A 14,804-nucleotide genomic window follows, 5' to 3' on the forward strand; every position below is an offset into this window, starting at 1 on the left:
CTCATAAGTTATAACACACACTAATACTCACACTCACTAGTTTGTTTTTTTTTTTCATGACTTTATGTCTCCTAATGTTTGTAGCCCTGCCTCAGTTGTTGTGTCCTGTCTTGTTTGTCTTGCTTTTTTTTTATTCTTCTTGTTATTTTCCTATTTTGATGACTTTTAAAGAAAAAATGTCTTCCAACCTGTGGGTCCTGTTAATAAATAAAAAACAGTCCCTAAGTTAAAAAAGAAAAAAGAGTTAAACCTTTGATACATCCACGGCAACAATACCTGTATCTGCAGGCATTATAATTTCCAGTCCGTCTCATGTTGAAGAATGCGATATCTCAAAAACGCGCATAGGGAATTTATTCAAATTTGGTAAAAACATTCACTTGTGGGTCAAGGTCAATATGACCTTTTTCTGTCACATTTTTGTGGACACAATATCTCAAAAACACCTTGAGGGAATTTCTTCAAATCTAGCACAAATGACAAACGTGCAAACAAACGTGCAAACAAAACGTGCTTTTGGCTATAATTCAAGAATTTTTAAGCTAATTATCACAAAATTTCACACCAACAGACTCTGCTGATTGTAGAGATCTTGTGTGCTGCCGGGGGGAGATGTTTGTGAAGCATCTGTGTTCTAACTGACATTGATGTAAACTGTATAAGAAGCTTGACAGTGCAAGGAGGTATACATCCATGAGGCAGTAATTGTAGTTGACTTTAACATTTAGATAACATGAAGGTTGTTTTAAAAAAGACTTTCACACTCCTGAAAGCTGCAGATGCCACATTAATACATGAGTTTACTTTTGTTTTGTTTTTAAAGTGAGGCCACTGTCTCTCCTCTGTGTCCACTTCAGCCATGGCATCTACTCCCGACAACAAATCCACTCGCCCGGTCAGCGCCCCCGTTATGTCACCGGTGTCTCCTGGGGAGGCAACCCCGTCCCCGCTACTACCCTCCTTGGCTCGCTTTAACCACCATGACAGATCCGCTCTCAAAGGCCACCGCTCGTCAGACAAGAAGGCAGAGGTAAAGGCAGAGAGTCAGCCGGGTGAACACACCAAGAGCCACAGCCCCAGACCAGAGTCGACTCCACAAATCAAGGTAGTAGACACATTCCTTTACCTCAGCATGTGTTGTAGGTAGCATCAAGCTTTCACTCTGTTCACTCACAGGGAGTAAAGGGCACCTAGAATCAGAGAGGTTACTGTAATATTTAGAGAGCGTACCTGGCCCCTTTGTAAATGCAGTGTATTTGTTATGCATCTGCACAAACTGTGCTGATTGTAGAGATCTTCTGTGCTGCCAGGGGAAGATGTGTGTGAAGCATCCATGTTTTTACAGACACAGATGTAATCTGTAACTGCAACTTGACCATGCCAAAGAGGAATACAACTGTAAGGCAGTAATTCATTTTTTTCTTCTATATTAATTTTGTAAAAGTCAGCAGAAAGCAGGAAACAAAGTCTCTGAAAATCATTTTTACTCAGGGAGGACCCCCCAAAATGTCATCATGTACTACAAACTGAATATTACAAATACTTACTTATCAGGACATTAATTGACTAGACTCAAAGGCTAAATGTAAATGCAGTGATACAATTAGTTTACAATGAGAAATGACAGAACAGAGGTGCACTGAATGGAGTAATATTAGACACAGACTGTACATCTATGGAAGCTTACAGACACTCAGATGGATACATGGCTACAGATGTGTATTCTCTTTTTGTAGTAGGGGTTGACCGATGTTTTTTCAGGACCGATAGTGATACCAATTATTAGTAGTTAATGAGACTGATAACCGATATTTGGAAACAATATGCATTTACAATAAAATTGAAACTCTATTAACTCTATTCACTCTATTAAATATGTAGAATTTTGAATATAACAAACTCCAACACAAAACTTTGTTTAAATGCCTTTCGAAAATGTTTCATCAAAACTCAAACTTTCAACATCATACAGCAAGTTCCCAGCAACCTTTTTTTAAATAAAGTCAAGTGAAAATTTAAATTAAAAAATTAATAAATAAAATCAACGTCCTGAGGTTTTACAAAGTAAAAGTTTCTCCCATGCTGACACTTTCTTTGCACTTTTTATTGAATTTATTTTATCGGTGATCATTAAAACAAAATACTGATACAGATAACCAGAAAAATACCAAATATCGGCCCCAATAATTGGCCAGGCCAATAATCTGCCAAACCCTACTTTGTGGCAGGTAAAAGCTTGTGGCTGATCATAGAAGTTAATTTCGAATTTTTTGATATATGCGCTTAATTTCTGTCTTCGCAAAACCAATGTTGAACTATCGCTCTAAATGTCTGCCAGCAGTTTTAAGTTTTCATTTTTGAGCTCTTTTTGGACACAGAGTTGTTTTGTGGAATGTTTTAGCCCTGGTTGTGCTCGCATTTATCCTGATGTGTGAGCTTTGTCTGTGCTACTAGACAGTGGCCAGGAGAGAGCGGAGGCATTCCCCCTCTGTAACCACCGCCAATGGGGAAAGAGAGAAAAAAAGCCAGGTTTGTTTGCCTGATGCATGAAATGACTGTGTATGTACGTATGTATGTATGTATATACTGCATATCTGTAAGCTACAATGATGTTGCTTAAGAACATTTGGCTAAACAGGGGTGCAAAACAGCATACACCAATCTGCCCATTTTTCAGCACTTCCTCCATAGCAGGTCTACCTGCACACATGCTTTACTTTCAGTATGATGTACAACTCCACAGCAGGGGATCCATCAGTACAACAGTCATGTCAGTCTCACCACTAACCTCCAGTTGCTCTGATTTAAAACACAGTTGAGCCCTCAGTGAAATTCAACACCTTTGAAACAGATTTTTCACATTAATAGACTTCCTGTTACTCAAAGTTTAGAATCTCTCCTTTGCCTAATAGGATCAACAATTTAGATAAAAATCTTACATCATGATAAATGAAACTGTATATCGCAACATCATCAACATATTCTTATTTAATACAATTTATTGGAGCAGAGCAAATTAATGTAAAATCATAAAAATCCGGTATAGCTAGAAAGCTGTCGTGAGCATTAGTCTATTGGCACTATTGCCAACAATGGCCTACAGATAATACAGGGAATGCTATTGTAAAATATAAGCAGTATATAAAATAAGCAGTATGGCAACATCTGTGATGGCTGACCAATTTTCAGATTGTTCTGTCTCGTGGTAGTATCATGTAACCTGCTGTCATTTCTTAGAAAGCTTTTAATGTAAATGATCTGCTTGAAGTGATGAATTTTATTGACAGGAGCACTAATAAAAAGAAATGACAGAAGCTGAACAAAAAAAAAAAATGGATAAGTGGAAATGACTGAAATTCATTTGTGAATTTGAACAGTTTTTCCTTAAAGATAGATATGCCAGATTGATATAAAAATCAATCAGGCATAAATTATGATAAATGAGCCACAAGATATCATAGTGAATATAAAGGCTTATTTTTGATTCTCAGGACCCTGTCTTTATTTGTTCATGCTGGCCTCCTGACCATCATTTTAATACTGGCTTCAATTTGACAATATTTTTCAATTTGATATTTTTGCACGCGTATTAGTTTATGAATAAATCAGAAGTAGTGAGCTATTTATTTTCAGTGTAGTTGAGATGGGTTGTCTAAATGTTCCATCATTTGTTCCTAGTAACACATGTATTTTTCTTACTGTATTATAACTGGTTTGTGCTGAGTGTGAGTGAAGCAGGACATTAAAAGTAACTGTGTCTTTCCTGTGACGGCGGCGCAGCACTCTCCTCAGGACAAAACAAAGACGGAGATGGTGCGAGTGAGGAAGGTTAGCATGCTCCTGAGCTGATGTTCCTGCTGACTGACCATCCTCATCCTTTCATCAGTTACACATGAGGAAGACTTTGAATTTGATTTTCTGTTTTCTGACACTGCTGCTTTCCACTGCAGAGACACCGTGCTTTCAGCTCCTGGTTGCTTTATGATTTTTGGCTGTGTGTGTTTGTGTGAAGGCTTGTACACATGCTTTCAGCTGTACAAGAACCGGGGCTGAGGAGAAATCAATTCATTGTGAAAGCTCTGATTTAGTCACTGTCCTTCCTCGCAATTTTTCTTGCATGAAATGTGGTTTCTTCTTGTCCAGAGGCAAACAGGCAGATATAATGTTTATAAAATAACATCTGTAAGAGGAGACCTTTAATACACATACTCACATGTTCACATCTGTTAAAGAAAAGACCCTTTTTGCTGATTGATTCAGTAAGTCCAGGATTTTGCAGATGTTTCTGTGATTATTGTGACCAGAATGATGGTTTTGCAGCAGCTTTGTATGTGTTAAACAGTTTGTAGCTTTGTAGGAACAGAACCACAATTGGATTTAAAAATAATAATAATGATAAAGCCAATATTTGATCTACTTATCTCATCAGTCAGGCTAGAAGCAGATACAACATGACACAGACTAAACATATTTGATAGTTATATAAGAGCAAACAAATCTGGTTAGTATATTAATATTATTTTTTGTTTTATGTAAACCATAGCATTGATTAATACAGAGATAAATGTAGATTCTTTCGCTTTTTAAAAATTCTTGATCTAAAAACACCAAGTGGGACATTTGACAGTTGAAGTTGTTAATGCTATATGGCGGCGTGTATTAGGGCCACTGCGGTCAAGGACAAACAGAAAAGAGTGTTTAAGAATGCAATTGTAATCTCAAGGAAAAACTATATTTAGTTATTTATATTTTTAGATACAACTCTAAGAGTACAACAACAACAACAAAAAAAGAATGAGGTCCTAATTTTATGCAAAAATAAAAACATAATATGTTTATTTCATGTGCTATGTGTCACATTGGAAATATGATAAATGATGTAATGTCCCCATTAAGCTTTTATAACCATATATTTTAGGATACCAAAATAAAATTAAACCATTAATATCCTATTTGAGTTATGCAGCAGTCTGCCAGTCATGCCTGATGCATACTGGACTTGGTTTTGTCCAGACAACTGATCCAAAGAAAGACACAATAAAAGCCATGTCCATGACATCAAAAAAGGATTTCAACTCAGTACGTCCACACGTCCACACGTCCACACAGTAGTGGTGCATTGAGTAAACATTAATGCCCTCATTGCCCTGCTGATGTTTTGACGACTTAACTCACCTGAGGCACTCATGTCACTTGACAATGTTCCAGGTGGGAGACACTGAGCAGAGGGGCAAACATTATGTGTAAAACTAGCAATAGTACAAATACACAGTCAGGAATGGCTAAAGCATGCACATGCAACTCAGTGTACCCAATCATAGCATAACATACAAAGTCCTACTCTTGAAAGTTTATAATAAATTCCATTATTTACCTCATAATATTTCATCTTTTTTCTTCATAAGATTTTGAATAAATTCTTTTCACATTATAACCTTTTCCCCAACATGTTACAACTTTGCTTTTGAAATGTCAGATTTTATTTGTCACAATAGCCACATTTCTCCATGGTTTGATAGAATGGATACATCACACCTGATACATTCAGCAACTAAAGCTAAAAGATTCAACATTCAGTTTCCAAGAAGCACAACACCAAATGCATGCTAATGTTGCTCTGTTACTGCTAAAGTGTAATAGACTGTTTAACACACCATATCAGCTTAAAAAATATGATTTGCAGGTTTAAACTGGCTGGTAATATTCATCAGACCAATACACTGAAATGTAAAAATAGTGACAAGTTAATGTGATTTTTTTTTTTTTAATATGGACATTTCTGAAGTGACAGCCAGTCAACACACAGCTTTGCTCTTGGTCCTATATATTGCACTGCAGCAGTCTTTGCATGTGTAGCATGAGACTTTACACTCACATGAGCAAGTGTGTATCTGTCTGGTTTCTCATACACCCGACTGCTGTGTGTGTTGCTGAATTCATCACATTTACCCACTGAGCAAGGCACACTGGGAACTGCACCCCATACCTCTTTGATTTGTTGTGATTGATGTCATGGCCTTGGTCAGTGCTGCACTGCAAATCAAATATTAAGATGTTTAAATTAATTGCATTACTTCCAACCACCTCTTCCCTTTTCCTCATTTTCAACAGAAAAGAGCAAAGGAACTTGAGGGTGAAACTATTTATATCAGACATAGCAATTTAATGTTGGAGGTTTGTATCTTCAGTCTTCAGATATGTGTTGTGGCTGCTTGCCGTCATGTTTTTTCCGCCTGCATGAGCATTGTTGATTTTCTTTTTGCTTTGACACCTCTGTTTCTTTTCATCTCTTCACTTGTTTTCAGCTTAACCCTAAAGGCTTGGCATGCACTATTATCCTCTCTGATTCTCATGCAAGTAGCTTCACTTCACTTAAACATTGTCTTTGTCATTTCATGTTTTCATTTTATGAAATATATGATTGGGAAAGATCTCTTTTTTAACATAAGTTAAAGTTCAAACTGGTGCTCCAGCTTGGTCGTTGGTTGGTGCCGAAAAAAACAACAACATGCAGCTGAAAGTGTCTGAGGGATGAAGATACCATAATCAGTGCAATTGCTGTTTAAGTTCAAAGATATAGTGGATACACCTGTTTTCAAGTCTGTATGGATGTGGATCTCCAGGAGAATCCAATGCACTCCATTCATTTGGATGATATTTAAAAAAGCCTTGTTATGTTTCAAACATATGTATTTAAAAAAAATGTGTGTTCATGTTGAAAAATGGATAAAAAGTTTAAGCAACTACTGCTCATCATCAGTCAGGGTGACAGAGTTTAGAGATGAAAATGTCTGCACAACCCCTCCCTGCCTGCTAAATACCCTTGTCTTTTAGGCTGTCCTCATACTTAGTCCTTTCAGAGTGATGACTCAGCTCTTTTTGGGTATATGTGAATTCGGACCCCTCCGAAGTTCACTTCAAGTCTGCATCCAATGTGTTTAACCTGTGTGTACTTAACACAAAGCACTCCAGATTTCTTTTTGTATTTTAACTCTCTAGATCACATGATCTTGCATACAAAAAGACCAACAGATGGACCAACAAATGTCTGCTGGTAACACTAGTCGGTATAAGGACGAGGAGTAACTGATATATGGAATGAAAAACATATGAAACACCAATGCTAATGTTTTTTTCCAAGCTAATGTGAAAATGCCAGGTTTCATAACCGCACCGCAGTACTGCGTCACTGTAAAACAGCTACGCTACTTACACACTACTACAACCTGCGATTCATCACCTCTCTTCTCTCTCTTTAGTCAGTGTGTTATTTTGTATTTTTCCTGTTTGCGTAAGTATATTCATGTTGTAGTAAAAAGCCTCCCTGTTTTTTTCTGATGTTGAGGCAAACAAACGCCTCTTCTGTTAAGATATCAACTTTACTTCAGTTTAGCTCTCGACATCTCAACATTTAGTTGGACCTAATCAAACACCTTAAAACTTCACCTCACTGATAAACTAGACAGCAGCCCTAAAACAGTTCAATGGAGTTTCAGTCCTTTTTGTGATCTCCTGTCTGAGGGTCTGCTGCCTCCTCACACCATCTCTTAGCCACCATACTCAGCAGACCGGTGTTCATATCCCATATTTTTGGTGTGTTTTTGTAGCTAATGTTACATGACATGTTACTTGACATAGCCATTCATTAATTCACTAAACTTATCCAACAATCATCATTATTTTAACTAAAACCATGATCTAAACCAAACCAAGTTGTTTTTGGGCCTTAACCTGATGTAGTTTTGTGAACATTGGAGTTTGTTTTAAAAAGACACTATGCATGTACAAGCATAAATTGACACACTGTCCTTGAGTGTCCAAAACTGATGCTAGAGGGTAGGTAAAGCGTCATAGTTTAAAGCATTGGGACGGTGACCAAGCTGGAGGAGTTGGGATTAAGAACTTTTTGTTTTGCCACGAATCCTTTGGATTCTTTCAGATATCTTAAATGTCAAAGCAGCAACAGCACAGGTACAACCAACATTACCAATGGCTCCATTCCATTAAGTGTCTTGATAAGCCATGTGAGTGAGTGAGCATGTATGATATCAACTCCCTGGAACTGGCTCATCTAAATGGAATGCAGCAAACATTTATTTTCCTGCTTTGACAGGTCAACATGTCTGCCCTGAGAAGGCTCTACTCACAGACAAGATTTGAAAAGAAAATACTTATTATGTTCTTTCCCAGTCATGTATGTCTCAATGATGTCACCAACAGATTCTGGACTTCTCATTGGTGCTCATGGTTAATGAGGACTTTCACTCTATTTTCATTAGATTAATTTCCTACATGAACCTAACTCCCTTGGAATGCTTGGACTGTATTTACTGTGTGTCTGTGAGCCTGTGTGGCCATGACGGCTGATGCTATGCCGTTATGTGCTGGGTTACATCATTTCAGAGGAGAGGGATGACATGCCATTATTAATGTTATTGGTCCGTTTCCCATTTAAAGCTGCATTATTAAATATATTTCATAATGCCTTTGAAACAAAGGGCTACTTTAAGTGAGATGGGTCACACAATGTGACAAACCCACAGGAGTGATTATTGATAGCAATCTGCAGCTTTACAGGGTCTCTGTACCTGTTTGCGCTCATATTTTGGGTTTTTCCAGCTCAATAACAGCTGGGCTCTGGTTTCCGCCTGCTGCTGTGGTGATGTGTCAGCCCCCTCTTCATGTGTCTGCACTGTATGTGTTTGCTTCCCAACTTCAGCCTGCCTACCACCTGTAAAACGGTCATTGCAGTGGTTTAAGCACTACTTGGTGGCCACTGTCACACTGCTATTCCCTATGGAATCAGACCCTGAGGAGCACATCAGTTTCATCTCTGTGTCCAGTACAGAGACACTGTATCTGCAGGAGCTTCAGGAAGTGTTTAGCTTCGCCCTGACTCCAGTTTAAATATTACAAGCAGAGTATTATTGTTCAGGTGATTGATCATTAAGGAAAGCAGAAGAATACATTCACAGATATAACTCCATGAAGAAAAAAGAGAAAGTTTGAATACCGAATACTGCAAATGTCCAACGTTTTAGCTTCAAGGTCTCGGCCAGGACATCATCAGTGTGATAATATAAAGGTAGAAAATCTAAATGAAATGACAGCTCTGCTTACACTGCAACATGTTCTCATCCCAAGGTGTCACATGTTGCTGCTTTGCACTGGCCATGCGCATCTACATATTATGCACTAGGTATCCTGTGTCTGCTTGATACATTCTGGGATGCCTCCATCATGGTGTCAACAAATGCACATGGTGGGATGCTGCTGCATGTGATTATGTTGCATGTGGTTACCAATACTACTATATCAACGAATGCACACACTGCCACAGACAGTTAGGTTTAGGGAATGGAGGAACATGGTAAGGTGTAGGAAAAAAAACAATCATATTTAGATGGAAGTGAACAACAGACTCCTGTATCTTACTCTGGAGTTTGTCGGATCCATCCTCTGCCTCTCGCTGTCCTTGTATTACGCCATTATCGGCAGCATTTCAACCTGATGCTGTCCTGGCACATTTCATGCGGAAGTGACAGGTTTTGTCCGGCTGTATTCTCAGGTGACACCGCCCGTGCATGTATCATGCAGACGAGGCAGGTGCCAGCTGGCTATCTGCCAGCTTATAATAACACTACAACTGATTCTGTCTGGCTGTATTCTCACCTGATGCCATCCAGCGGAGTTTCATGCAAAAGGTAGCTTTTGCCATTGTGAGGTCACACCAAAAGCACTGTCAAAGTGCCTCTATTTTATAAATTGGATGAGAACAGGCTGACTTACTATAAAGAGATCACATGATGCAACATAACACCCATCATACAAAAACAATGACTGTGCGCCTAAAACTTGGTTGTCCAAAAAAAGACTGTATAGCCTGAACAAAATGTCAGTAGTTCAATGTTGAGCTTAAAAACAGCAGGAAAAAATGCTTACAATGTTCTCTTTGGTTCTTAATTTTCTGAAATGTTGGTGAGTTTGCAGTATTTAGTGTACAAACTACAAGGGTTACTACAAGCCCAGGGTTGACCTTCCTTACTTTGGTTATGTCAGACCTGCTCATCATATTGAGGTTTTTTAGAGAAACACCACACCTGCTGTATTTACTGTCCTCCTGCTGTTATTGATGAGAGCCAGAAGGTGTGAGCCAGTGAAGGGCCTCAGTAAACTCTAATTCCTACATCCTCAGCTCCTCCACTACTTTATTTCTGTTATCATGACCCACACAAGGGACATTTAGAAATGACTGTAAAGTTTAAATCTCATGGGCTGCTGCTGGCCTCAGATATGAATCACAGATCACAACAGACAGATGATGACTCCTCCCAGTGCAGTCTGGTGTCTGGTTTGTCTGAAAAATATCTTCTTCTGTGACCTCAGCATGTCATTGAGAATAGGCAGACTGTCCAACTACTGACATGCTCTGAAATAACACAGAGCCCTTTTGCATTAAGGAACGATTTGTCAGCACAATAAAAAAGAGAGGCAGATTGTCCTTTCGTATTTATTCAGTCTGGTGATTCATTATTTTTGGCTGTTTGTCACATTTCTTCACCCACCGAGCCTATATATTTATTTTCTACACAGTCATATTTTTTTTTACTTACTTTTCCCTCTTCCTTTCTTTCATAACTTCAATCATTTTCTGTTGTCCTATCTCTGCTATTGATTCCTTTCCACCTACCTGTTCTGACTTTGACATTCTTGTTGAAGGACCTGGACAAGACCCAGACTGAGATCATGCGCCACCACACGAGTATCAGTGAGCTGAAAAGGAGTTTTATGGAGTCTGTACCGGAGCCTCGGCCCAGCGAGTGGGACAAGCGCCTGTCCACCAACTCGCCTTTCCGCACAGCGAGCATCAATGGCCAGCTGCAGCCAGCGGTGAGTCCAGCATCCTGGGGAAGACACACAGTACACTGCATAACTGATAACTCTGATAATAGTAAGTGTCAGATCACCCACACAGACACTGTCCGTGTAAAACTTCCCAGTTGTTAAAGGTTTGTTTTTTCGAGTGACCAGCCATGCTTACAGCTTTCAGTCCTCGGTTACACACAGCCCTGACTTATCTGTGTGCTGCGCATGCACACACACACCTGGCACAGGAGAAGAGTGGGGAGATGCTGGCCTGACAGCTCTTGATGGTGCTCTGCGGTTACAGAGAACAGCGAATATAGGAATAAATGACAGTGTATTTACTCCTTGGTCCCTGATGATCTAAAAAAAATCTAAATGTGTCTCTTGGTACCTTTTAAATATAACGTCACTGAGAAGATCTGAGAAGCCGCTAAATAGCGATAAAGTCAGCTCATTGGTAGTCCTCTCCTCCCGTCACCCTGTGACCTTAGATCATGTTGTTCGTTTGCAAAATGATGGGGCCATTGTTTATTGACCTAACATTATGCATTGCAATGTGGCTTACCGTGAAGACACCTTTGACTGTCTTTGCCCGACCATCTGCTCCACTGTGACGCTCTCTGTTACATGTGCTTCAGAGTGCTGAGACTAGTGTAAACAATAGAGTTGGAGTGCACTCTGCTGGACAAACTATATGGCCTTATTGAAACCATTTCTAAACCACCTTAGCATTGTTTTCTGCATATGGTCTGTAAAAAAAGTTTTCTTCCAGCGCATATCAGAAAAAAATATACGCAGATACAGATATGCTCCGATATGTCTGTGAGAGGCTCATATCAGCCGATAAATCGGTCGGGCTCTAATTACAATCATTCAGCAGTTGCTTTGGCAGAGCTATCATCAAATCCCCCCTGCCCCAGGATCCAAACCAGTATTTCCTCAGCTGGACACTGCCCTGTATAGCTTTATTGTGAGTGAGGGATGCACGATAATGTCGGCACATCATCACATCATCAGTATCTGTAGATACAACTGCTCCATAAACAAAATATTGACATTGGCTCGAAACAAAATTTCCTGCCGATACAGGCCATTAAGATGACTATTAGTTGAAATAGGTGAAATTGTCCCTGGTTTTCACTCTCGCCCGGACTGTCTTAGAGAAAGCATCATCAAAGCCTATTAAAGTAGGGGGAATTTCACAGTTTTGTTTCAAATTTCTCACATTAGAATAAATAAGTCATGTATTACATGCAACCATGGTTAAAGTAACTTTTTTGTTTGCCCAAGGAATGAGTACATTGTGAAAGCATTTAATTTTATGTTTCCATCTGCTACCAGAGGGCCATCACATGTAATATTTTACTTCCCCTTCAGAGAAGACTTGATGTTCTATGTGATTATGGGGAAAAACAATAGTTCATATATTTATTTCTGCATCGGAAATCTGCCAAAATGAGTCAGAAAATATTGGCATATCAAATATCAGCATAAATCCAATATCGTGCATCCCTGCTGTGAGTCAGTAAGAAGTTTTGGATCAAACCCCCTTAACAAGTCAATTTGGCTTCACCTACATGGCTCAAATACCATAAATTCAAATAAAATCCAAATGTTTTGTGAAAAGGATCATCTGTTCATATCAATGCACCACCAAAATAGATGTTGACCTCTAAATTTGTGTAAAAAATCAGGTCAACACCTGTTTTTGTTGTGTTTTAGAAGTTCATATTACCAGTCTCATTAAAGTCATCAAACAACCACACAATAATCACCACAGAGACAATCTTCAGCCTTCATGGCGCTGGGGGCAGCTGCTTGCTCTGTATGGTTAGTCATCAGCCCTATCAGTGTTCAGGACTCACTCTGTATGTTCCCAATATTTCAAATGTTAATATGTACAAACTTGCATGGATAAATATTATGGGCAGGACATGGGTAGTACTGAACATAACTCATGTTGTTGTCCGTGAAGAATATAGCAGTTAGAATTGTACACTGATCGTTCACTTAATGGTGCTGTTGGCTTCCTTCATATCATTCCACTGCTTTAGCATGACTGGGACTGCAGTCACAGAGGGACACTATTTGAGACACTCTTTTAATATTTGCTGATGTGACGATGGCATGTTCATGTATATATGTGACAGGGAGGATGTCCATAGTTGTACTTCTGTGCAGAATAATTGGTGGCATGACTGCGGTAAAGGTATTTGAAGCTGGTGCTTCCTGACATAGCTGTTTATTAACACTGTGCAGTCTTTATGATCAATATACAGAATGGCACCTGGCTGCGGCCGAGGCCGGCTGTTAGCAAGCAGCTCTCTGACCTGACCAGACTGTGCTTGGCTGCTACTAAAAGGGTTCAGTATGCTTCAAACCAACACGTTTATATGAAGTGTTGTCCGAACATGTCTAAAGGCAAAAGTGTTTATACTTGTTCTGAATGGAAACACTCTCACATTTAAAGGTGTAGAGGCTACAGCCACAGAGAGGGACGAAATATGATGAAACATACAAATGTTGTTGTTTGAAACAATCTAATCTCAAAGGTGTTTTTGGGTTGTACTTGGTTTTTGAAAAATGAAAAATAACATCTTGTGAGGAATTGAAACCCTGCATCTTGTCTCACCTCCACACACCTGTCCAAGTGAAATTGTGAAGTGGGCATTATTGTCAGTTATAGAAAAGATACCAAATTTGTTTGATGGACAAAAACCCCATGGGAAAAGTGTAGGAGTGGAGGTTTCAGCACTTTTCAGCACTTAGTTTGAAGCATACTGGCACCTCTGCGGGTGTCCTGGAACCCTTCCCCTTTAACCCTCTTTACTGCTGTCCCCTCACCACTGCCTCTGCTCTATGAATGGCTGCTGCAAGCTTTGTCATCTTACTTGATCTGCCAGTCGATCCCATGGCTGACTTAATCCTGGTAATGTATTTGCATGATTCACGTGCCTGAAATGGCCAGCGAAAGACTGCAGAGCGAAAGAGCAGAAGAAAACAAGCTACACACTAATGATTAGAAGCCAGAGGACTGACCCCCCCTCCTCCCTTCCTCCTCATCTGTCTCACCCTCCAATCCTCCCTGTATCTGTCCCTCCCTGAATGTCTTATGTGTTGTTCTGTAACTCTGTCTTGTACCTGTGCCACATCTGTTCTCATCTTCTTTCACGTCTCCTTAAAAGTCTGTACCTGCTTCCCCGGTCAAATCCCCACCAACTTCATCCTCATCCCCTCAGCCTCTGCCATCCTTCCCTGCAGGTTCAGACAATGACTCTGAAGGTCAGAGAGGATCTCAGTCCTCCGACCTGCCGGTGTTGCCCTCTGGCTCTCAACTCTTCTCCACCCACAACTTGAAGACACAGTTTCTATCGCAGACATAAGGCTCTGCACAATAACCATATTCCTTTTTAATACTCAAAAATCTAGCCATAACAGCACTTTTTTGCTGAACCCTGAGGCACAATTTTAGTAATTTCCTGTTATTGCCGAATGCAAAATTATTATGATGACACATAAGATGGAAAAAAAAATAGAAATAGCCTCCATTGCATCACCATCCACTACTTTAAAATTCCCAGATTCAATTTGAGCTGGTAGATTTTTGCAGGCTAAACACAGATCCTGCCCTGTATGCAATACCACATCCTCAGTGTGCAGTGCAGAATTATCTAAACAATGTGCCATGGCAAACTCCTCCATGGATCCTGCCATTTGAGATGCAAAGACAGGCTGTTGGTACATTATGAAGCAATTCAGGTGACATGTTAGAGTTTTGCTAGCACATGCCAGGCATTTCTTCTGGTGTTTTCTTTCTTCCTTTGGCATTTAGAATACTTTGCACTGCCAAAATAGTCAGCACTAGCTAGCATTTTAGCTGCCAGAGAATGCCTTTCCAATGCCTCTGCCAGTTTTGCTCAATCAAAGTTGTCGCAGTG

At 39.6% G+C, this 14,804-nt stretch overlaps 1 protein-coding gene across 5 annotated transcripts in view; it reads left to right on the forward strand.

Moving 5' to 3' along the window:
* epb41a (erythrocyte membrane protein band 4.1a) overlaps nt 1–14,804 on the forward strand; it is a 100,990-nt gene that overhangs the window by 43,573 nt on the left and 42,613 nt on the right. Inside the window, exons 12-16 of one of the 5 annotated variants that reach the window (XM_042506789.1) lie at nt 858–1,105; nt 2,455–2,529; nt 3,781–3,828; nt 6,112–6,174; nt 10,720–10,890. In XM_042506789.1, the coding sequence (XP_042362723.1) occupies nt 858–1,105; nt 2,455–2,529; nt 3,781–3,828; nt 6,112–6,174; nt 10,720–10,890 (605 nt within the window). The remainder of the gene's footprint in view (nt 1–857; nt 1,106–2,454; nt 2,530–3,780; nt 3,829–6,111; nt 6,175–10,719; nt 10,891–14,804) is intronic. The other 4 variants (XM_042506790.1, XM_042506791.1, XM_042506793.1 and 1 more) reach the window with 4 other exon arrangements.

This window comes from Plectropomus leopardus, chromosome 18 (assembly GCF_008729295.1).
Source record: "Plectropomus leopardus isolate mb chromosome 18, YSFRI_Pleo_2.0, whole genome shotgun sequence".
NCBI lineage: Eukaryota > Metazoa > Chordata > Actinopteri > Perciformes > Serranidae > Plectropomus > Plectropomus leopardus.